Consider the following 22903-nt stretch of genomic DNA (forward strand, 5'->3'; position numbering starts at 1 on the left):
CCCTTACCTCCAATGTTCTGCATTGTAATAGAGATGAAGGCTCCAATTTTCCCAGTCCATCCAAATGCTTTCTCACCCAATTTTTCATAGATTAGAGACCCTATAAGAAAAGATAAAGTTGCTGTGTTGCAGGATCATGCCTATGCCTCTAGCATTTCCTTACACAACTCTGGAATATTAAGCACGTGGCTAAACAGTACAAAGAAATGCTCCTCAGAAAGCCATAAGCAACGTCAAAGGCTCTCCAAACAGAAGCAATGGCTCCATTGGCTTGAGCTGTATACTGCTAGCAACAACAGCTATCCCCTACCACTTGCCAGAATTCTTTTCCCTCCATTTGGCTTAAACTTATTGGCTCTCACTTGTCCAGTTAACTAAAAACCTTGAGAGAAGTATTGTTGGGGTCAGAAAGAAAAATAAATAACCCACAACACTGAGTAGCATCTCCTCTAGCTTATAAGGCTGTGTGAGTGGTGGAATTCTTTTAGGAGAGTCAAACTAGGAAGATAGCCTTTGGCTGAAGCTAGGACATAAGGGTAGCATACCTCCTTCCTTGGCTGTCTTCAGCAAAAGGTGAACCGAGTAGAGCGAGAGTATTGCCACAGTAAGCAGCATGATTCTGTCATGGGACGGAAAACAGACAATACGGATTTGTAACGGGAGAGACACTGTTGTGCTGAACGTTGCTAATAAACCTACAGTAGTTACTCTGTCTCTTCCATCACCAACATTGCAACAACAACAACAACAACAAAATGTGGATTTGGAGGATTCTGGGAAATTCTCTTCACGCTGTCACATGTCCTCTTGATGCTGTACAACTGGGACTTTGCTACACTGTACGTGCTTCAAGTACCTAACACCTCTTACATCGTGATGTAACATACCTCACCGTGGAGATGCTATCAACAGGCAGCAGTCAAAACAAAACAAAACAAAACAGGAAGCTGGTCAGACACAGTAAGCGTCTAGAACCTGACTGCTCCTAGGCTTGATTAGACACTCACCGTCTTTTGACTACTGATCATGTATTTAAGAAGGAAGGGCATGGTACCTCGTTACCTGGAGGATCAGGCACATTAAAGAAAGCAGAGGAATGGGAGGAAAGAAAGTGGGGCCAGGCCTTGCTTATATGCAGAAGGAATGAAGCCTAATGTCAGGGCCCTCCACACAACCACACAGATGAACGACTTCTATATGTTGTTACTGATCAACATTTCTCCAAAACCAAGAGCATCAAAAGAGGAGAGCGGCTACCACCAAGCATGGTGGCTCATGCCTGTAACCCCGACACGTGGGAAGCTGAGGCGGGAAGATTGTGAGATCAAGGTCATATTTGGCTATATAAAAGAAGCTAACAGAATGAGCATGGATAGCATCATCTAACTAACGAAGGGGCAGCACCGACCTCTGACATTCTACAAAGCAATCTTTCCCTTTCTGCTTTACACATGAACACACATATTTCCCGCTTCTCTGGCACTCCCAGGGAGACCCCTGCTTCATTGTGAACACTCAGCCTATTGGGTTACACACTTGGAGCTACTCTAGCCGTGTGTGTCCCCTCTCTTCCAGAAACCAAGCCTTCCAGAACAGTCTAACCAATGACTTTCTCGCCTATGCAGTGTGAATGTACCTCTTTTTAAAGAACTTATGTAGTCCAGAATACATAATTTTGTTTCATGGAAAAAACAATGTGTGGCATTTCTATATCTTAAATGTGTGCTTGCTGCGACGTACATTCTAGAAAATGGCATCAGTGCAATGCTGTGTTGCTGGCTTTGAATTAAGGGGGGACAGTCGAGTTTGTTCCTTAATTTCTTAGACACACAGAGCACATCCAGTGGTCTCTAGCAAGATGATGGCTCCGGCCATGTTAACCTGCTAAACGAAATGAAGGCTTTGTTTAAAACGTGGAATGCCATGGTCTCCAGACGATGACCAGTGGCTCTGTGGTTAGCGAAAATATTTTCTATTTCCGTTCATCTCAATGATCTGTGATAATTTCATAATGGCTTTTAATGCCATGAATGGTTAATAAGAAGACAACCTTTTGTCTCAAAGGTCGTGTTCATTACACAGGCATAGAGATATGCAAATATATTATGAGCCTGCTATTCAAATGGTAAGTGCCTAATTGATTTCCAACACGGTTTATTGAAGTTGGTATAAAACCGCATTCAGCCAAAGACTATTACTATACATAAAAGAGTTCCTTCGACACAAGATAAATATTTATAGTTCTGCTCCTCAGTCCTTAAATAGCTGCATGATTACCTAATCAGCTGTGATGTCAGCACACAAATAGCACATATTTAAAGCATACATGTTGCATTCTTAGACAGTTAGCTCTCTAGCATTGTGTTTGGGACCAGACTTCATGGTCACACTGACTCCCAGAGTGCGACTTTATGCTTGCGAAGAATATGACTACAGACAAGTGTGTCTTGGGAAATGCCAAACTCCGTGGAGCCACACAAACGCCTGTGGTTGTCCATCACAGGCGAGGTTCCTGTCCAGCCACCCAGTGGCTGTCCAGTCAGCTGTGAGATGTTGCTACTTTCAGGCAGCCTTTGTCCAAGTGTGGTGAAAGTGCATAGATTTAGAAACCAGCTTCAGTCACTCCACAAATATCCTCCATGCCAGGCCCTGTGTTAGGCTCCGGGAAAGGGTGTGTGCTGAGACATGGGGTCAATCCTCTGGGTCTCATAGGGAGCGAGATACTAACTAAGCAAATCAGATACATGCACGAGGAGGTTACCACTGAGGCTGTGTATAATATACTGGCCCCTATCACAGAGATCATGGAAGGCTGCACTAAAATGATGCTCTGCTGAGGCGTGAGGTGTTAACAGAATGAAGAAGGGAAAGACGGCTCTCAGACCGCATGCAGAGGCCAGTGTTGGTGTCTAGCGCCCAGAGTCACAGGGACTAGCACCGACGCATGCAGGGCTCTTAGGTGACACGAGTTATTTTTCTCCTGACATTATTCAAGAATTTGGGGTGGGATACCTCTGATTACTGGATGCTACGCTATCTTAAGCATCTGTCAAGTGACGAGACGCTCCGTGAAGTGGTGTCGTCTTCCTGTGGAACGATGGGATGCCGTGACGTTTCAGCGGTTGGATACCTAAGCCTTCTGCTGCTTGGCGGTAGCTCGATATAAAAAGCGAGGGCCATTCACCCACGCTCCCTCGGATTAGTCTTCTTCACAGAGAGCTCATGCCAGGTATCAGACTATACACAGACTTGGCACTAAACATAGACATGCATGTTCACTTACATAAAAAGGATGATCCCGGTGTTGGCCATGGCATAGGACAAGCCTAAGATCCCACTGCCCATGATGGCGTTGCTCAGGTTAAATGAGGACATTCCAAAGGAAGTCATTCCAGGGTGCTTGGGGGAAAAAAAGAAGGAAGTGCAGTATAAGAAAACGTTTGCCAAAGGCTCCATCTTTGCTTTGGTTACTCGGTTCACGGTATCTCCTGAGACTTCATCCCCAAGTGCAAGAGTCAAGTCAAACCATGATGAGTGGAAACCATTAACTCCTCAGAGTGTCAAGAAGAGCAGGTTCTTTTGAATGGAACACAAGGCTTGGCTTCAGCATAGGTCGCAGGAAAAATTAGAAATACAGATGACTGATAAAAAGAGGGGAAAGGGAGGTATGGCTGCAGATTACATTTGGGTTAGAATGATTTCTTGAAAAAAAAAAACAAATAAATTTCATAAATGATTCACGCAGCCATATGGCAAACGGGGAAAAACAAGCCTTTATTCCAGTAACGGCCTGAATAAACAGAGAATGTGCTGATGAAGGCTTGGAAAATTTCAATCACACTGTTTTGTCACTGAGACCTCGGTAGGTCAGACACCCTCTGTCCTGTTTACCTCCTGAAAGCAGAGCGGTCACTTACATGCTCATCCGCGTAATCGGTTAGCTTCTTCTTCCCTAAAAACCCATTTGTCAGGAACTTCTGACTTTCGGCATCTTCATTAGCAAATTGGCTGTATGAGACAGGAAAGGAAAGAATAAAATCATGGGAAAAGCCCTTACATGCTCTGACTTGCATTTAAGATCAGGGTGACGTAACCGACTGAATCAGGGAAGACCTTCTCTTCTTCACACTCCCGTTCCTTCCAGACCGGCTGCTGAACTCTCAGTGAACAGATATGGAGAAGGAGAGGGTGTTATGAGAGAGGACACACTTTCAGTTAAAAACTGTGTAGGCAGTCTCTCTTTTCCCCAACGCGAACTATGTAAGAGAGAGATTAGCTGAGCTCGAGTTCATTCCCTCTTAGGAGCTCTTACCAGGAGAGGCTGCAGAGCCATGGTCCTCAGATTTTAAAACTATATTGTCCTGCCACGATGAGAAGATACTTTTATGGTTGTCTATTTACATTTTAATGGTGCTAGAGATGAACCTTCTGTAGGGCAAGGGCTCTGTATAGCCACACCCCCAAATTTTACCCATGTAACAAATATGTGTTAAATGTTCAGGGACTCCTCTCATCTGATGCCCAACATATCCCTGCGAGGGGAACACACATGCCCACACGTGTACACTAATTACTCTAAAAAGGTATCTTGGTCATTATTAGATAATAAATGAAACTGCGAAAGTTATTAACGAAACCAAGGTCAGTGGTAGAAAAGTTGGGAGGAAAAAGTAGACTTTAAAAGGGCATGAAGTTTCAGATGGTGGTGGCATGACTTTAATCCCAGCACTCGGGAGGCAGAGGCATGGAGATTTCTGAGTTGGAGGTCATCCTGGTTTACAGAGAGAGTTCTGGGATACTCTCAGATACACTGAAAAACTATCTAACTAGCTAGCTAACTAACTAACTGGCTAACTAGATAATTAGATAGCTAACTAAGTGGCTAACTTGATAACTAACTAGCTATCTACCTAATTAACTGAATGAATGAATAAAATGCACGAGCCATACAAGCACAAGCTGATTATGATTTGATTATGATTTGCCTGGGCTCAGGATGCACAAACTCATTGATGCTGCCCCCTTCCTATTCTGGTCAACTCCAGCATCCCCATGTTGTGGAAGGCATCTCTCATATTCAAGAGCTGGAGGATGGTTTTAGGGAGATGACCCTTGGAAATACAATGAAAATGAATAACTCAGGGGAGATCCTTACAAATTGTCTTTTATGATAGAAGCTAATCTTGAATATACTCTGACTGGGAAGAGTCACTGCAAACAGTCATAACAAAGGAGGCACCGTGCTGGATGGAGAGATGGTTCAGGGATTAAAAGCAGTGACTGCTCTTCCAGAGGTCCTAAGTTCAATTCCCAGCAACCACATGGTGGCTCACAACCATCTGTAATGGGATCTGATGCCCTCTTCTGGTGTGTCTGAAACTCACATACATACAATAAATAAATCTTTAGAAAAAAAAAAAAAAAGAGGCACCACAAGGGAAGTGACTCTCGGACAGTAGAGAGTAGAGTTCAAGGCATGGCTAGAACACATCAGATACACCCACAAAGTTTCTGCATGTTTCTGGGAACCACAGCATAGACATCCCGGAGTGTACAGGTGAAGGACGCTCCCTAGCTTTGCCCCAGGTCCCTCACAGGAAACACAGAGCCCTCAGCTGCTTCCTCCTTCCGTGTCTGAAATCCCTCTACCATCTTGATGTGATTTGATTGTCTGTGTTTAATATACTAGCTCTGAGGGAACTCATTACATCATGTCCACAGTTGGATCCTGGGATGCTAGGGTATGATGGGATGGAGGACCGTAAACACAAGTGTCCCTTCCAGAACAATCTAAGCTGAACCGTGCCCAACACTCCAACTTTTCTTTCCTCGGCAAATTAAAATCTTCACTGCATGAGTGGTTTTTGAAAGTTAGAATTTGAAAGTAAGGAAATTGTTTCTGGGTGAGGCACTCGCATGTTCTTATTTTGGCGCAAGATGAGATGTAGACGTTAAACAGACCGAGATTGGACAAATCACGTGAGGAATACCCTCAGCATGTCAACTGTTGTAATGCAGACCCAACAGCTATTGAAAACAGAAGGGAAATGATCTCAACCAAAGGCTACAGTAAACTGGATTTTTTTTTTAAAAAGGTACAACTACACATTCATTCAAAACCAAATACAAACACAACCCATCTATTAAAAGTGAATATAAAAATCACAAAAATGACATCTTAGGCACAAGCCAGCAGTTAGAAAAATACGTCATTGTGAGGAACCAAGATGATGCTGTGTGGGGTTTGACAACGGCGTCCACGATGGACTCTGGGGCTGTTGGAACTAGTCTGCTTTCAGCTCCTCCACCATCACCTGCAGAAATCATCCCTGACTGCTTTTCCTTCAGTATCAAAAGAGCCTCCGGTTTGGGCCAGCACACTAAGAGCAATGATGTGGAGGAGAAAGAACCCCGGGGTTGCTAAATGCCACTTTATAAAGCTTATATACTCACTTATTCTTCGGGAAAGGCGGCGTCTGTTTGCTAGTCCGCACTTTGCACAGAAGCTCAAAAGAAGATAAATCAGCCCTAAGTCAAGCAACCTCTCTATGGACATCACTGCCCTGGGTTCTACTACATTCAGCAGCCACCTAATCCAGAGACTGCAGACAACACTGAGAACATAAAGAGAGGAACAGGCTGCTCTCGGAGAGACGCCGGTTACATCAGCAATGGAGACTCGGACCTTGAAACTTCAGTTTCCAGTCAGCCACACAAAAGATCAGAGGGCTAATGTGTCAATATCAACATTGTTATCTCATGTTGAGCCATAATAAACCCAGTCATTACACCAGGACCCTGGTTTTCCCAGCCCACGGCCCATCTGATTTTTCCATAGAGCCTGGCAAGTTTTCGCCCCGTACCTGTTCATGGCTTCCTTGTCGGAGTTTCCCATGCCGGTGTAGCTGTCCTGAATACTGTCCCCGCTGCAGCTGTCTCCGTCGGGTTCGATGTTGACGTTGTTCAGTTCCATGGGGTCCATTTGACCTCACAGTCCTTTCCTGTCCACAGAAAAGAGTCTTCAGTGCAAATAATACACAGCGCCTTCAGCTCGAGGCTCTTCCACTTTGTGTTGACGCTCAGAACACACTGTTCTGAGAACAGAGCACAAACGCGCCGTTACAATTTGCTTTGAGTTGGATTGATGAATCAGAGTCCCTAACTTTGTGAGGACGCTCACTGCGAAACACGTTAAGGAACAAAGTTCTTGAAAAGCCTCACAGAAAAAAAAAAAAAACACTCCCTGAAAAGTTTCCCTCACCTACTACAAAAAAAAAAAAAAGAAAGAAAGAAAGAAAGGAAAAAAAGAAAAGAAAAGAGAGAAAAAAGGAAGGAAGGAAGGAAGGAAGGGAAAGAAAGAGAGAGCTGAAAAGAAGGGAGGGAAGGGTAAGAAACGAAAAGAAAAGAAGATGGAGATATTATGCAACTCGCCATGGGAATAAAAACATTCAAGATGTGGAAGCAGACATCATGCAGATTGGGTCTTGTAAGCTGATTGCACGCCTTTTTCAAATGGAGGGGAGAGGACAAAAGTAAATTATTGACAAAGGAAGAGGGCCTGCCAAGTGTCCCTATGAGTAGCAGCTAGAAAGAACATTAGTGCCTTAATGTAACTGAGCATGAATTAGTTCAGGCCACCAAAGCACTCGGTAAAACACGGCCCAGGACAGGATCGAGGTTAGAAAGTCATGATCTAGGAATCTGGAGTGCAAGCCACAGCAGAAATTGCCAAGAAACCAAAGGCTCGGGTTTGCCTTGGATTTGGCCTTAGACATCATCTACATCAAATTGAAATGCGTATTAACCATAAAGAGATTTATCTTTTATACTGTGCCTCGTCTTTTAAGTCATGGGTCTCAGCACAACGTTGTTTGGACTTTGTTCTCCTTGACAGCAAAGCGAGGGAAGAGACTGGCTGACTTTGCCTTGTTTAAAATATCATAAAGCATCCTGTGCTATTGATAGAAATGTCCTAAGATGCTTACACTAGATGAGGTCAGCAGCTATGGAGCCCTATACTGTCAGAAATAGGAATATTCTCGAAGGGAGTCGTTCTAATATTCGAGTTCCTGCTAAGAACATACTGAGCAGACACAACCATGGGAATTGCTCCAGAATTCAAAAAGCCACAAATCCCAAGAAAGATGAAACCTACACATGAGAATGCCCCAACCAACTCCTGAAATTTATTTATGGAAGGCACACACTTGGACTTGGGACCTGACATTATATAAGTTCAAAACACATGTAGAAACCCTCTAGCATGAATGCCAGTTGGCACAAGAAATGACAAGATTCCCAAGTAATGAGGCAATATAAGACAGGTTTTTAAAGTGATATGATTAATAATAATAATAATATCCAAATAAGGAAACAGCGTCTATAAAATAAGTATGTTGTAAAGCAAGGAAAGTTTAGTTTCTGCAAAAGCAATTCTAAAAATACAGTTATAGAAACAGGAAAGTCAACTGAAGAGAGAATTAGGAAAGTGAGAGATATAGCCGTAGAAATCACTCAGATTGTAACACCAAGGGATAAGGAATCAAAAACGCGAGGGAGAAGTTAAGAAAGAGATGGACACAGGATCTAACAGTCGCTCTTATGGGAAAGAATTGCAAGATAGAAAGACAGAATAGACAAAGAACTGGTTCAGAATTCAGGAAAGAAAGCAGCAGAATTTTAAAGAAGACAGACGTGCATTTCAAGCCAGAGGGATGAAAATGAATCCTTTACTAATACAAGGCAGAGTGATGTAAAGTCGAGAGAAGACCACTTATGAAGCCACACTGTTTCTGACTTTAGATTACACAGTCTCCATCAGCCGTCACTATAAGTATACTTTGAGTAGGCTGTAAACAACCCCTTTGGGACACTAGGGGGCAGTGGTGAGCACTAGGGACAGTCACCTACGTCCCCCAGAGGGTAAAAACAAAACGCATTCTCCAGTTTGCTGGGTGGATAAACTGTTGTGCTTCCTCCGTTTAGTCTTGAATGTCCTGGAGAGACCCAAGTGTTGAAGGTTTGCTTGTCAGCCTGTAGCACTACTAGGAAGTACGGGAAACTTTCGGTCACTGGAAGCTACTTTGTTTGCTTGTTCATGTGTTTGTTTTTGTCTTTTTACTTACTCATTTTACATCCTGCTCACTGCCCCGTCCCCGCGTTAAACAAGCCTCCTCTGCCATAGGCTACAGCCAGGTAAACAACACTCCCATAGATCACCTTAAGAAGCACAAGCCAATGGCGGCTCTGAACGCATCCACCCAAACACACTCTAATGCCTTTAACTTGGTTACCTCAGGTCCTTTTGTCACAGTAACAGAAAGCTGACTCTCGCAGTAGGCTAGGTGTACCAAATACATCATCATCTTATGGATATTTTCAACTTAAAATCAACTGATCAAGTTGTTGCTTCACTGTAAATCAAGTAGCCACCATGTCTTCCATTTCTTACGTCACATCCGAAAGGGTGTGTTGGGTTTCTGACCCCAGGACAAGGCACCGAGGTACAAATTTACATACCAAAGCAGACCTGACCTACAGGCTTTCCCAGCATCCTTCAGTCCCTACCTGGCATACCCTGACCCTGACCCTGAACTTTCCAGCCCACGGGTTGGACTTCCCTTCCCTCAGAGGCTCCTCCTGGTATAATAGACATGCTTCTAATATATATATAATTTAATATATATCTAATTTAATATATATATATAATTTTTTTATATATGTGTTTTTTCTCACCCTCTTCCTTGTTTTCAGGTCATTTTCGCTGTTTTATTTTATGAACACCGTGTTTCCCCAAACTCCAAAGCTATTGAACTGGCATCTCCAGAACTTCGCATTGCTCTTCCTTAAGTTCCATGTTTCACGTGGAGAGTTGGCACATCTGGAGGTTCTGCAGATGTTCTCCCCCGTCCCCCCCCTCCCCAGCCGCTGCTGGTTTCCCTTAAACTCCTGTGTTTATGAGTGGAGAATGATCTATCAGACGGATAGCTGTATTTTGTGGCACTGTAGGCTCGGCTGGTTCAGCACTTCCTGCTCTCTTGCAGGTCTTTCAAGCTTCTCTACAGTGCGCAGGCTCAGGTGTAAGGTGACCTTGAGTGGGGGAGGAGCACCCTGAGGGGCCCACTCCTATGTAAAATTGCCACTGGGTCTGGGGCTTCTGTTCTTACTTGGTAGACTTCTTCCTTTGTTATCAAGGCCCTAATACTTGCCAGAGAGTCCATTGAAGTTTTTCTTTATGAACTAGATTCCAGAAATGACATAATGGCAGACTAACGTCTTCCTAAATCAATATAATTTCTAACTATATGCTAGGTATTTCTACTCAGAGATAATAATGCCCAGAGAGAGAAATGCATCTCTCACCCACAAACGAGCTTTCCCCCCCCCCTTATTTTATTTATTTATTTATTTATTTATTTATTTATTTATTTATTTATTTATTTTTGCAGTCCATGGAAGCTACTACAGAAATCCCTAACTGGTCAAAATGTAGAGAGAAAGTGACCATGGGACATACAGTCCAAGCTGGTACATCTACAGTGTAAACTCTAGACGTCAGGTTCAAGGAATATCACTGAAGAAGGATGGGCAAACTGTAAGAGCCAGAGAACCAGGACTGGTAGTATCAGATGCTGTCTTCTAGACATTATTATGGACAGTGTGCCCATGAAATCTCAGTAAGGCTGCCTAAGCAAGATCCAAATACCAACCACAGAGCAGCTGACGTGCCAGTTTCAGATAGGGGAACTCTCACCAGGCCTACCCACAGAAGAAGAGCTACAGAGATATGGGTTGTAAGGAGAGGGAGAGTCAGTCTCCTCTAAGGATGAGCCCAAGTGGTCAGCCCTAAACACGAGCGCATACAAGCAACCCTAAATGTGTGTGCTTCTGTGCACCAGTTCTAACTACAGAAGAAGAGGTCATGCACTCGGGAAGGGGTGGAGCAAGGGAGAAGTTGGCGCAGGGAGACGGAAAGGGTAAGAATGCTATATAGTACTCATAAGTGAAACCGCCCCCCAAAGCAAATTGAAAAAAAATAACAACCCAAACAGACTACAGTGCGCCAAAGAGAGGTTCTTGGGTGAATACCGTCACTGATGACCTGTGACCTCTGCTTCTCTTTGAATATGTTGGCATGACTTGATGTTGCTACAGAACCCCCTCTAGAACAAAAAACACACTTACCCTGGGGCTTGGCCCCTTTCTCAGGTTCCCCAGTCCTCCCTTCTGGCTTCTTTGAGTTCTTCAAAGGCTCCATGAGCTGATAACATCACTAACTACTGCTGGCCATTCTTTCTATGGGCTTAGTTTTATGTTCCTTGGTTGATTCTGTAGAGGCAAGACCCCATAGCCATACCTATCTACTTTGAAGACTTTTAAGTCTGAAGTTGATGGAGCCAAGAGATAGCCAGAATGCTGGTAAGACACTACTTCAAAGGGAGTAGCCAAGAGATGCTGGTAAGACACTACTTCAAAGGGAGTAGCCAAGAGATGCTGGTAAGACACTACTTCAAAGGGAGTAGCCAAGAGATGCTGTAAGACACTACTTCAAANGACACTACTTCAAAGGGAGTAGCCAAGAGATGCTGGTAAGACACTACTTCAAAGGGAGTAGCCAAGAGATGCTGTAAGACACTACTTCAAAGGGACCTTCCATAAGTATGTTTCTGGGGGAAAAATAGTATTTGAATCAACAGTGGAGCTAAGAGATAGCCAGAATGCTGGTAAGACACTGTACTTCAAAAGGAGTCTCCATAAATATATTTCTGGGGAAAAGAAATAGTGTTTGAATCAATAGACTCAGTAAAGAAAACAATTCTTTCAGTGATGCCTGTGAGCCTGAAAATCTAAACAGAACAAAAACGTAGAGGGGCATGGGTAAATTCACCCTCCCTCCTCAACCTGAACCACCCACCCGCCATGTTTGTTCACAGGTCTACTCAACCAGAAGCTTATGCAAATAACTGCCTGGCTCTGAGGCCCCCCCAAAATCATTCAACCAAGCTTTCTAGTTCTTTAACTAGTTCTTTAACAGATAGTGGGACCACGGAGTCCTCATTGTCACAGGGGCCAGTTCCCATAATATTTCTGTGACTGCGTCTATTGGCTCTCTCTTTGCCTACTGTTGGCCTCCTCCGTGACCTGCGTCTTCAACTTTCAGTGCACACAGTGGACTTTCAAGCTAAAGCTTGGTCCAGGCTTCTTCTCTAAGTTATGCTTCCGTATGACCAGTGGCCTCGCTGATACCTGCGTAGCTCAACATTTAAAATGTCACATGCCTAAAATCTTCCCTGTCTTCCATCACAAGCCGCTCTAAGAATGTCAGTCACCACATGGGCGTAGCTACTTGGACCAGAAGCAGAAGTCTAATGTGGCAAATACCCACCCGCTTCTATCCAACTTGCAGTCCTTTACGGAGCCTGCTTGATTTTACAGGCAACTCAAGTTTTTCTCAAACTGGTCTACCTTGTCCCATGTCTTCCACCAACAACACCTTTCCAAGTAGATGTGGCCTAATCGAGCTCCTTGAACCCTCTCTTGCCTGCCCTACCACATATCCATTCCACACACACAGGTTCTCCACACATGAGCCAGAGTGAATTGCTGGAGTTTATCAGATCCTCTCTTTGCTGAATGCCCTCTAAAGCCATCCAGATTCTCACAAGGACAACACAGCTTTATGGCTCATAAGGTCTGTGTTTCTCCAGTCTCTGTATCTCATTCTACACTCTCCTCATCTGGTGTCTATAGCTACACTAGTCTATAGTTTGCAGGGGGTGGGGGTGGGGGTGGGGGTGGAGGGAGATACACTGTGTTCTGCTCAGGCCGTCTGCACAAACCTGTCACAGTGACTGAAATGGCCTTCTCCTCTTCCACTCTATCTTTTCCTGACCTGGTCTGAGCTCTCTGTAGAAGCTCAGGGCTGAGATCTCTGTTCACACTCCAGGGATTGCTGCTAAAGTTTATTCCATTGCACTGTAGGGGCTTCATTACGCCATTCACCTAAAACCACGCTAATCTTGGGATCAAAGCCAGAAGTTACCAACCCTCAAGTGGCGCCTACTCCGTGTGTGTGTATGTGCGTACCGTGGGCCAGGAACTAGTTTAAGGCTTTGAATACATCACCCCAGGTAATCCCCATAGCAGCCCTCTTTACCAGTCTTGTTCTTATTGCATATACAGATGGAAAATGGACATTCGGGTTGAGTGGCGTTCACCTTCTGCCTCTTATCCATAGAGAACGAATGCCTGAATGGAGAACAGAAACTCTGGCTTTGGTGGCAAATAGCACCAGGTATAAGCCTTGGCCAAATTACCTAACTGACGCCCTCCAGCTTTTTCTGAAAAAAAAAAGGGGGGGGGGGAGTAATATCATTTACCACAAAACTAGCATGATGAGAGTTTAAGTATGATGATGTTTGCTGAAGGTTAGCATGTAGGCGGCCCTCAATACACTCCATCCCTTCTCCTTCTTCCAATAATCAGAATCCCACGGATGCTTTCATCTACATTTGAACATATATACTAGCATGGAAACTGTGTCTGAGACACCCTGAAAGAGGGTATCTTGTTCTCAGAACTCCTGCAAAGCTTGGAAGTGAGGTAGGGGAAGAACTTGTATCACAAAGCAAGCATCTCAAAACATCTTGGTCACATGGTGGCTGCCAAAGTGTAACCTCCCGTTAGTAACATAAACAGACTTCAGCGTGAAAGTGTTTCACCCTGGCATCCAGCAACTCATTCCTTCAGCAAGCGACATCCAGAATGGAAGTGCAAACCGGAAACTTTGGAAATCACAGAGAAATGGCTTAAGGCACAGCCCTGAACTCAAGGAACTTACCCTATTAATGAAAACAGATTGGAAACAGAAAGCTTTTACATAGAGTTACAACAAACATCTTTGGTATTATTCTCTGACTAAACACTTGCTGAAATAATCAGCCAATCGTGGCATGGGTAAGAAAGAAAAGAAAGATGCCAGCAAGCACCAGGGTTGAGAACGCTCCTTTCTGTAGCTCTCAATCTCGCTCCTTGGCTCAGAACTTGGCAATCCAATTTACTGGATGCTCACTAGGTGCAGATAGTCATCAACCTTGACCCCCCTCCCCACCCCACAAGTCTTAGTTCTTTATCCCCCTACTCAGGTCCAATAAGAACAGCACCTACCAGTCTATGAACATTTATTTAGAATGCAGCCACCTCATTGTCACCCCAGATCACTAACCTAGCATAATATCCCCATGACTTTCTTTAGAGGCTGTGGTTCACAGAGTCACTGGGCATCTTGTCTCTCCCATTGCCACCTCAGAACCTCTTCACATGTTGTTTCCCCTGCATAGAACTCTCCTCCCTGTACTCCTAAGGAGGCATCCAGGGCTCAGCTAGGACAATCTGAAGGAATTAAAAGCCATGTGGCCGGGAAGCGCCTCTGGGACTCACACATCTGAAGGAGCGCTCCCATGTTCATGGAGCACTGCTCTCCTTGTCCTCACAGGACTCATCTGTGCTTACACTTAACACTTGTGTGCTAATTTGACAAATGGCCACCCACCTAACCAGGGAGGAAGCCTCACGGGATGGAGTGGGTGTCACGTTTGCAGGCTACATACTCCTAGCATCTGGCACTGTGCTGTTATATTCTGCAAACACCAAAGCAACTTGAAATTGTGTTCATGACAGGCATGGGCATACGTGCTTGCTGGTTTGAGGCATGTGTCGGGGGAAGGTAGGGGTGTGTACCGAGGAATGACACGAATACCTCAAAATTAAGCAGCAAGTTTATCTTGATCACCAAGAGGAAAAAAAAGCTACACTGCACCTCCCACACACACACAAATGTTGTGAATGCTTCTAAAAAGTCAGATTTTTGACAGAATTCCTTCGGCCTTTCTTTCCATTGTATGGAAACAGGCTAAACAAACATCACAGGCAGAGCTCAGCAGCTCAGGTCCCATCCACTATGGTGCAGATGCAAAGTCAAAGTCAAACCTTAACTATCACGTGACTGTTAGGCTTCAAAGCCGGGACAAATGGCTGAGGTAGCTATTTAACATAACAAAGTGGATGCTGGCTTCCAAGTTCTCCCTGCATCCCTCAGCCCCCAGTTCCTACCAGTTACAGAGTCTTCCTGGCTGGCATACCCCACCTTCTACCCTGAACTCTCCAGCCCAGGGGCTGGGCTGCTCTTTTCTACATAATCCAATCATTTTGGTTCCCTGCTGTCTGTACTTTGGGCCTCCTGGCTGGGGCACCTTGTTCCCTTCTGTCCCCTCTCTAAACTGTTTCCTCCACCATACCAGGGTACTTTCCAGTTACTCATTCAGTTAGCAGACTTTCAATTTAGTGCATGTATTAGCAGGTGTCTCAAGCAGCAACCCCCCACACACACACCCAGACCCTGGTTATTGAACGTGTTGGGATTTCAACCTTTGATCTGCCGCTAAGAAGCTCTTGGTGGGGGAGTTCCTCAAAATGAGACACTTCTCAAATGCTGTACCTGTGGCTCAGCACCAACCCAAGACCTCAAAAATGGTAAACAAAACTGTCCCGAGTCCGACACTGGAGGGGTGACCTTCCGCGAGGACGGCAAACATTTGTTCTGCCTGATAAGTCAAAGTGGAGGGGAGCTAGTGACGTCAGGGTGAACTTTCCACCACCACCATTGGTCTGGTCCTTCAGACCATCTCAGTGTTGACCAGTCTACTCCAAAAGCCTGGCAGAGGCGGCTGACGGCCAACGTGGCAGTGACCCTTGGGTTGAGCAAGTGGGTAACAGCAAACCCGTGCAAGTAAAAGCAAAATATCTTCTATCCGAAGAACTGATTTCAAGTCACATCGAAAATGTGCCTCCAATAAATGGCTATAGTGTTGGCCTGAAAACGAATCTGATATTACCTCCATGTGAAAGTGCCTTCATGTCCCCAATGATACAGTCCTACTCAAAGCTTGATAGCAAGACAGACTGGTCATCCAACTCACTGTTTGTCATTGAAACATGGAGACATTTTGGGACTGGGGGAGATGACTCACGTCATAAAGTGCTTATTGCACCAGCATGCCAGACATGGTGGTGGGTGTCTGCAATCCCAGCACCAAAGAGGCAGAAGACAAGGAGGCTCTTGGGACTTACTGGTTATCTAAAAAATGAGGTAGCTTCAGGATTTTCAAGCTCCTTTTATCCCATGCTTAGACACAGCTTAGAGAGAACACCTACAAAGAATGAGAACTGTTGATAATCAACAGCCTGTGCTGTGGCTTTGTTCTCCCACAAGGATTACACGCTTAGCCACGTGAGAGAGAGCATGTGACTATCACCCCAACAGAAGTACTGCTTTGAGTTTGAGGCCAACTGGGTGCATTCTAGACCAGCGTGGGCTGTTGTGTGAAGCCCTGTCTCCAAACAAAACAAAACACGAAATGCTTGCTAATGGTAAAAAATAGAGGACCATTCATAAGACTGGAGTCCACTTGCTTCCTTACAGATTTTTTTTTCAGAAGACACAGTTATCTTAAGCAGAAACCCACAACTAATCTCTAGTCCTTATTTCCCATACAATAACCAGCTTACCAGACATACAGGGACACATAGCATACGTGACCTTGTCAGGGGAAAACTCTTTATGAAACTCAATTAAATTAGTGATGTCTAAGAACTTGCCATGACTGTGAATACAGCAGACTCCCAAACGTCTACATTCTATAACAGACTCAAGGCCACCTCTGGAGACACCCTTTTCTTTTTCTCCCCCAAAATAAATGATTTTCACATCCTTTAAACCAACTTAGATGTTAAAAATAACTATCTGAACAACTTTTGGCACATATTGTAAAACACAGTTTAAAGAAACCTTTAAAGTCTGACTATCACAACCCTAAATGATACCCTTATATTTTTTAAGTACCATCTAGAAGTAATTTAATCATAAGTCTAGACTGGAGGGTTTTACATTACAAAAGCATTGTAATCTTTTTAGAAAACCCGTTGAACTTGGTTTAAGTTCTTCGGAAGGTTCATTGTAAACCGATGGACAAGAATATGGACTATTTCTTGAGTTGGGGATTTTCCCACTGGGTTAAAACTCTCTTGGCTTTGCTTTAGTCTCTATCGCCAGTTTCTCAATCAGATGTTCACTATATGGATGTGTAAAACCTCCACCCACTTGGCCATTTTGAGAACCACTGTTTCTAGTCTGCCAATTCAAGATCTTCAAAACTTAAAGTCCTATTTATATTTATTCGGGTTCTTATTGTGATTTTGCTCTTTTAAAAAGTGGTTTTTTTAAATTGTCAATTAAAAAGATGAGGGAGACAAATATTTCCCTCTCTCTCTCTCCCTCTCCCTCTCTCTCTCATAGATAGGGGAAACATTTATCCACCCCCACCTCTACTCATGGGACATTCTTTCTTTGATTAAGTTTCTGTGGGTTTTGTTGAATGGTGTCAGCTGGAGTCAGGACAGTGACAATTATGTATCTTCCCCTAACGTTTAGTGCCTTCAGTGACTTAGCAGCAGCTACAAGGACTGAGACTGCCTGCAGGCCTTGCACCATGTCTGTTGCCTACCATCCACCAGCCAACTTTCTCATCAGACCCAGAACCATTTGCAAAAGAGAAGTGCAGCCGGGAACTGGATAAATAATTTTCATGTCTGATAATATACTGAATTGATCTTTTAAGCCAAAAGTTATCCATGTAGTATTTTCTGTCATTTTAATTTGTAATGAATAAGCAACCGACACAGTCTAAAGAGGAGAGCAAGCACTACTGTAAGTCCGTGAACATGTATGTAAAATGAACTGTACCTTAATTATTTATCCAGTCCTGTGCCGTCTTTTCTGAACTGTTTGGGATGGCAGACCCCTGTCACAGAGGTGACTTATCTGAACTTTTTGGAAAGCAAGACAATGATTTAAAGGCCAGTGGGAGTGGACGACATAAGCCAATCAACACCATCACCTGGCCTCAACACCGCCCTCGGTCCAGCTTGCGTCAGCCCAGAAGAGAGGCACCGAGTTGGTTTGCTGTTGGTCACTTGGCTTAAACATTGGTCACACCAATTTCTATTTGCTTTTGGAATTTTGGCTTTTATACAACGAGGTTCTTATTGAAAGCCTCACTTCAGTGTCACACAGCACTAAAAAAAAAAAAAAAAATCAATCCGTTGCATGGTCAGGGGATTGAGCTAGAAGCATTAATTTCTCAGGTTTTATGAACTGACCATATAAAATAAAAATAATAATAGCTATTAAAAAGTCACACCATATGATGTCAGGGTCAGAGTGTAAAGATGTACTGGTTATATGGGAGGATGGTTTTCCTTTGCCTTGCTGACCCATTCAGAAGAAATTTTACAGGATGACAGGACCTCCAACCGTACCAAGTTACTCAAGGTGCCAGGAAGTGACAATTCTAGGCCTTATCAACCACGGCTGCCTCACCAGAGGCCATGTGTGGGCGAGCAAGCTATGGGGTGTGCTGCAAGAATCCCTAAAGGCATACATCATCTCCTTAAAAGAAACAAACCTAGGTAGCTCTCCACACACCAGAAGAGGAAGTCAAATGTGTTGGCGAATAACTTATCTGCAATAAAAATTGATCAGCTAGATAGACATTCTGAAAGGGAGATGAGAAAGAAGCAGAAACTAGCCCGGACTCAAGATCTTTGCCTTTTAAATGCTTATGACGTAAATAATCTCATAACCAATCAGAAGCTCTGTTATAATAGTCTACCAACGCCCATTCCTATAAAAACTAAACATTGTCCTCTGGTTAAGAAATTCCCAAGTTGATGCAATACACAAACCATCAGAGTCACGTGGACCTGCCCGCTCCCCTCTTCCACTCTAGTTGTGCCCATTTGATTTATTAAGTCTGAGATGGCACCTTTACCCTCACCCGTGACAGTGTGTTCTCCACTCTGGAGGTTTCTGTCATGGGTTTGTTTTTGTTTTCTCTCAGATGAGGGCTATCGTAATTCATCGAGAAAAGGCTATGAAGATGAGAAAAAGCAAGGGAAGAATAGCAGTAACTGTTAGGAAATTAAATCCCATTTCCTGGTGGGTCATTAGAGCCAGCATGGATGCCATCCTGATAAGAGAGCTTTATTGTATGGTCTTCATATTAAATGGGGAGCTGAGAGACAAGACACGTGTATACTCCAAACATTTTACTTCCCTTAATATTTTGTGTGTTGGGGTTCAGCATTCTTACTTCCAAGTATACTGAGTAACTATTACAACAGGCACATCAGGATAAATTTACAAACATACTTCCCTGTCCTTTGTAAAAAAAAAAAAAAAAAAAAATTCAATCTACTTTATGCCAAAATATTCTAATCACAAAACTTACAACACTTCTTAAAATCAAATCCACTCAGATGGAAACTAGCTCAAATGGCCAAGACCCTAGTTAGTAGTTAGAGCATTCAGGTTTTTTGTACACATTTTCACACATTCAAATGTGGCCAACTTAGTGAAGAAATTATAGGATCTGGCCTTTACAAAAGGCAGAAAACTTCCCTTTTGTGGGAAAAAGCAGGCTTGCATGTGGTAAGGTAACACCCCAATGATGTCTTACAATAATGTTGTGGTGTAATTTCACGCACATCTGGTGATGGATGTATGCCGTTTTGGCTTTTAAAAATGTAGTAAATACAATATATTCGGTCAGGTTCCAGGATGGTTGAATTGTCAGTATAGAAGGCAGCAAGGGATCACAAACTCCCTCTCTTGCAAATGAAAATGGGTAACCATGATGTCACACACCTTTAATCCCAGTACTCAGGGGGCAGAGACAGGCAGATCTTTGAGTTCAAGGCCAGTCTGATCCATAGAGTAAGCTCTAGGACAGATGACAACCAGGGCTGCAGAGAGAAGCCTTTTCTAAATAAATAAATAAATAGTAGCATGACCTAGGTTATAGGAATGGCTAATGAGCAAATCTGGGTACTGAGGTGGCCAATACTTTAACTGACCCCTTTAAAACAAACAAACAAAAAGAACCCCATAAGTAAATACTTCCACAAACGGGACAGGCGCTTTGGTCTAAGTAAGCACATGGCTGGGACTGAGGACACATGCCCACATGAAGATATCCTTAGCTTCCCAGGCTCTGTCACAGTTAATACCAGCTTAACTGCACAGAGTCCCCTGGGACTTGTCAAACGGGGAGCTGCTATGGGCTGAGGTCATCCAGGAAGTTCTCAGGGAGCCCTGGGGCCTCTGGCTGAAAGGAAAGGCCATCTGAGATCTCAGTGGACAGAGAGGCGAGAGGCCTCCTGAGTGAAAAGGGGCACGCATTCCGACAACGTGAGAACCCTCCTGGCCTGAGTGGAGACCTTCTGACCCCGACAGGAGAACAGGATGAAGGAATCCAGATGGAAGAAGATGGCGTCTGGGAAATCAGATGCTTGGGATGAGGGGCCTTGAACCTTCACAATAAAGCTGGCAGGGTAGTTGCACAGAGAGGTGGTGGGTGGAGCTGGAGGTGGAGACAAGGGGGACTGACAAGATGGTTTGGGATTTAACTTACCTGTCTGAAAATGATGACCAAAAGGGAGACAAATAGAAAAATTCAAATAGAAGTCAACAGGAATTTGACATTTTTTTCCCTTGAAAGTTTTTTTTTAATTATTTTTCTAGCTCATGATAAATGCTAGGAATTTTATATGACTGTATTATGAGAAACAAGAAACTTGAAACCAAAAAAAAAAAAGAAAAAGATGTTTTGGCTGTTATCTTCACACAGGAAAGATCCTAGAATTCGTGTCCCAAGAAAATGTTATTAATTGAAAGCACAAAACTATTGTGTCACAAGAAACTTAGAACTTGTCAGTGTGTTGAGTCAAACTTTGTCTTGCTGGTGTTTAAAAGAACTAAAGTATCCTGTAGGGAAATTTCAGCTGCAACAATATCCTCAAAGGAGTGTGGCAGGAGCAGCTTAAAATCGGTTAACAAAACACACACAGAGCAACCAGAGCCCAATCCCATCAGCACTTTGCCCAGGAACAGGAAGGAAGAAGGTAGCCTCTTGTTCGAGTCTTGACTGTAACTCAATCTCTGACACTAGTCCTGGAACAAAATAACACGTGGATTCTGCTTATAGGCGAAGTCTGGAAAGACACAAAGACCCAGTAGTGACTAGGAAACAAAATGGTTACTTTTTAATCCTTTCTCTACAGCCACACCTTTTCTCATACTTCCAACCACACACTTCTTTTTCTGGCTCCCTCTTTAATTTCTCTTGTTTTCCAACCTTCCTTTTTGCTTCTCTTTTTTCTTCTCTTCTCTTCTCTTCTCTTCTCTTCTCTTCTCTTCTCTTCTCTTCTCTTCTCTTCTCTTCTCTTCTTTTCTTTTCTGTTCTTTTCTTTTTTAACTTTCCTAGGCTATGTGTTATGTATCTATTTAACTTATTTGTTTATAAAGATAGAGTTTCTGTGTTGCCTAGGCTAGCCTTGAACTTGTGACCCTCCTTCTTCCCTACCTTCTCAAGCTCTGGCATTATGGGTCTGTATTACCATGTCTGTCTCACTTAACTTCTTAATATCCTACTGTATTCACGATGCTCCAGCCTTCAAGAAGAGTCGCTGTTTTGTCACTTCTAGCCCTTAGGTCCATAAATGCAAAATCTAATGCAGTAGATGACAGGCTTCTGGTATGTTCTCACAGCATTTACATTGTCCAACTGTTTCTGTAATAGTGCGGATAAATGACCATCCAATGCAGCAACATACCAACTCTGCCCCCACACATGGAGGCTCACAGCATTCAGCAACAAGCAACATTCTGCCACTTTGGGGGGGGGGAGGCGCAGCTCAAGACGGGGTTTCTCTGTGTAGCCCTGGCTGTCCTTGAACTCACTCTATAGACCAGGCTGGCCCTGAACTCACAGGATTAAAGCTGTGTGTCACCACCGCCTGGCAGGCATCTTCCCATGCTTCTCTAGTCCTTGCCTAAACTTACATAATAATGAAAAAAAACAAGTAACAAAATACAAAATTGAATATTACCTTCAAGAGCCACACACATTACCTTAATTCTAAACAGAAAAGTATGGTTGAGTTTCCTTCTGTCTTCCTTCCTCCCTCCCTCCCTCCCTCCCTCCCTCCCTCCTTTCCTCCCTCCCTCCTTTCTCTTCCTCCCTCCCTCCCCTCCTCTCTCTCTTGCTCTCTTCCCTTTGTTTAACCTAGGCTAGTTTCCAGCTTGCTATATAGCTGAGGATGACCTGGGACTCCTGCTGATCCTTCTAAATGCACTGCACCCCAAGTGCGCACCATTTAGTCTCAGTCCTGGGCTGGAACTCATGGCTTCACCCATACTACATAACCCCCACTCTTCCTGCTCCATTCCAGGTCCCCTCTAGAATGTGCCACGTGTCCATGGCATATCTGCACAGTAGATTTTTTTTGAAAGCAGGAAATATAATTAATATAACAAAATCTGAAAGAGGATTTTTACAATGTAGTGCGATGCAGATGCTTCTATTTTAAGATTTAGAGTTTCAGGACTTTTTTGTTGTTGTTGTTGTACCCACCCGTAAGTTTCACAACTTTGTTAGAGCTCCCCCGCTGGTTCTTCCAGATTCCTGATGTCTCTGCACAGTGGAATTCTGCAATGAACTAGGTGGGGGCCCTTTCATCTTTTTTTTTTTTTTTAATGTTCTTAGCACACACACACACACACACATTGTAAATTACTGTATGGATAGCTTCATCCAATGAAATCTCCAAACGTCAACATTTATGACCCTCGCAAATACGAGACCACAAAGGGCTTCTGAGTCTAGCTCTCAGTTTGCTGTAAACGCTCCAAGGGAATGGCTCCAACCTGGCCTGAGACTTCTGAGGAGACTCTGAACTCGATGGCACTCTCCTCTCTTCATTGCAGCCTATGCCACCTCCACGGTTA

The 22903-nt window shown here is 43.8% G+C and overlaps 1 protein-coding gene across 4 annotated transcripts in view; it reads right to left on the bottom strand.

Moving 5' to 3' along the window:
- Slc38a4 (solute carrier family 38 member 4) overlaps positions 1–22903 on the bottom strand; it is a 59299-nt gene that overhangs the window by 16161 nt on the left and 20235 nt on the right. For 2 of the 4 annotated variants that reach the window (XM_021182869.2, XM_021182870.2), the window contains exons 2-6: positions 6864–7001; positions 3918–4008; positions 3284–3399; positions 546–619; positions 8–100 (exon numbers count right to left, since the gene is read on the bottom strand). In XM_021182869.2, coding sequence (XP_021038528.1) covers positions 8–100; positions 546–619; positions 3284–3399; positions 3918–4008; positions 6864–6982 — 493 coding nt within the window. In that variant the 5' untranslated portion in view covers positions 6983–7001. Of the gene's footprint in view, positions 1–7; positions 101–545; positions 620–3283; positions 3400–3917; positions 4009–6863; positions 7002–13156; positions 13248–17800; positions 17908–22903 lie in introns of those variants that run through there. The other 2 variants (XM_021182868.2, XM_029470150.1) reach the window with 2 other exon arrangements.

Source organism: Mus caroli, chromosome 15 (assembly GCF_900094665.2).
Source record: "Mus caroli chromosome 15, CAROLI_EIJ_v1.1, whole genome shotgun sequence".
In the NCBI taxonomy this organism is placed as follows: domain Eukaryota; kingdom Metazoa; phylum Chordata; class Mammalia; order Rodentia; family Muridae; genus Mus; species Mus caroli.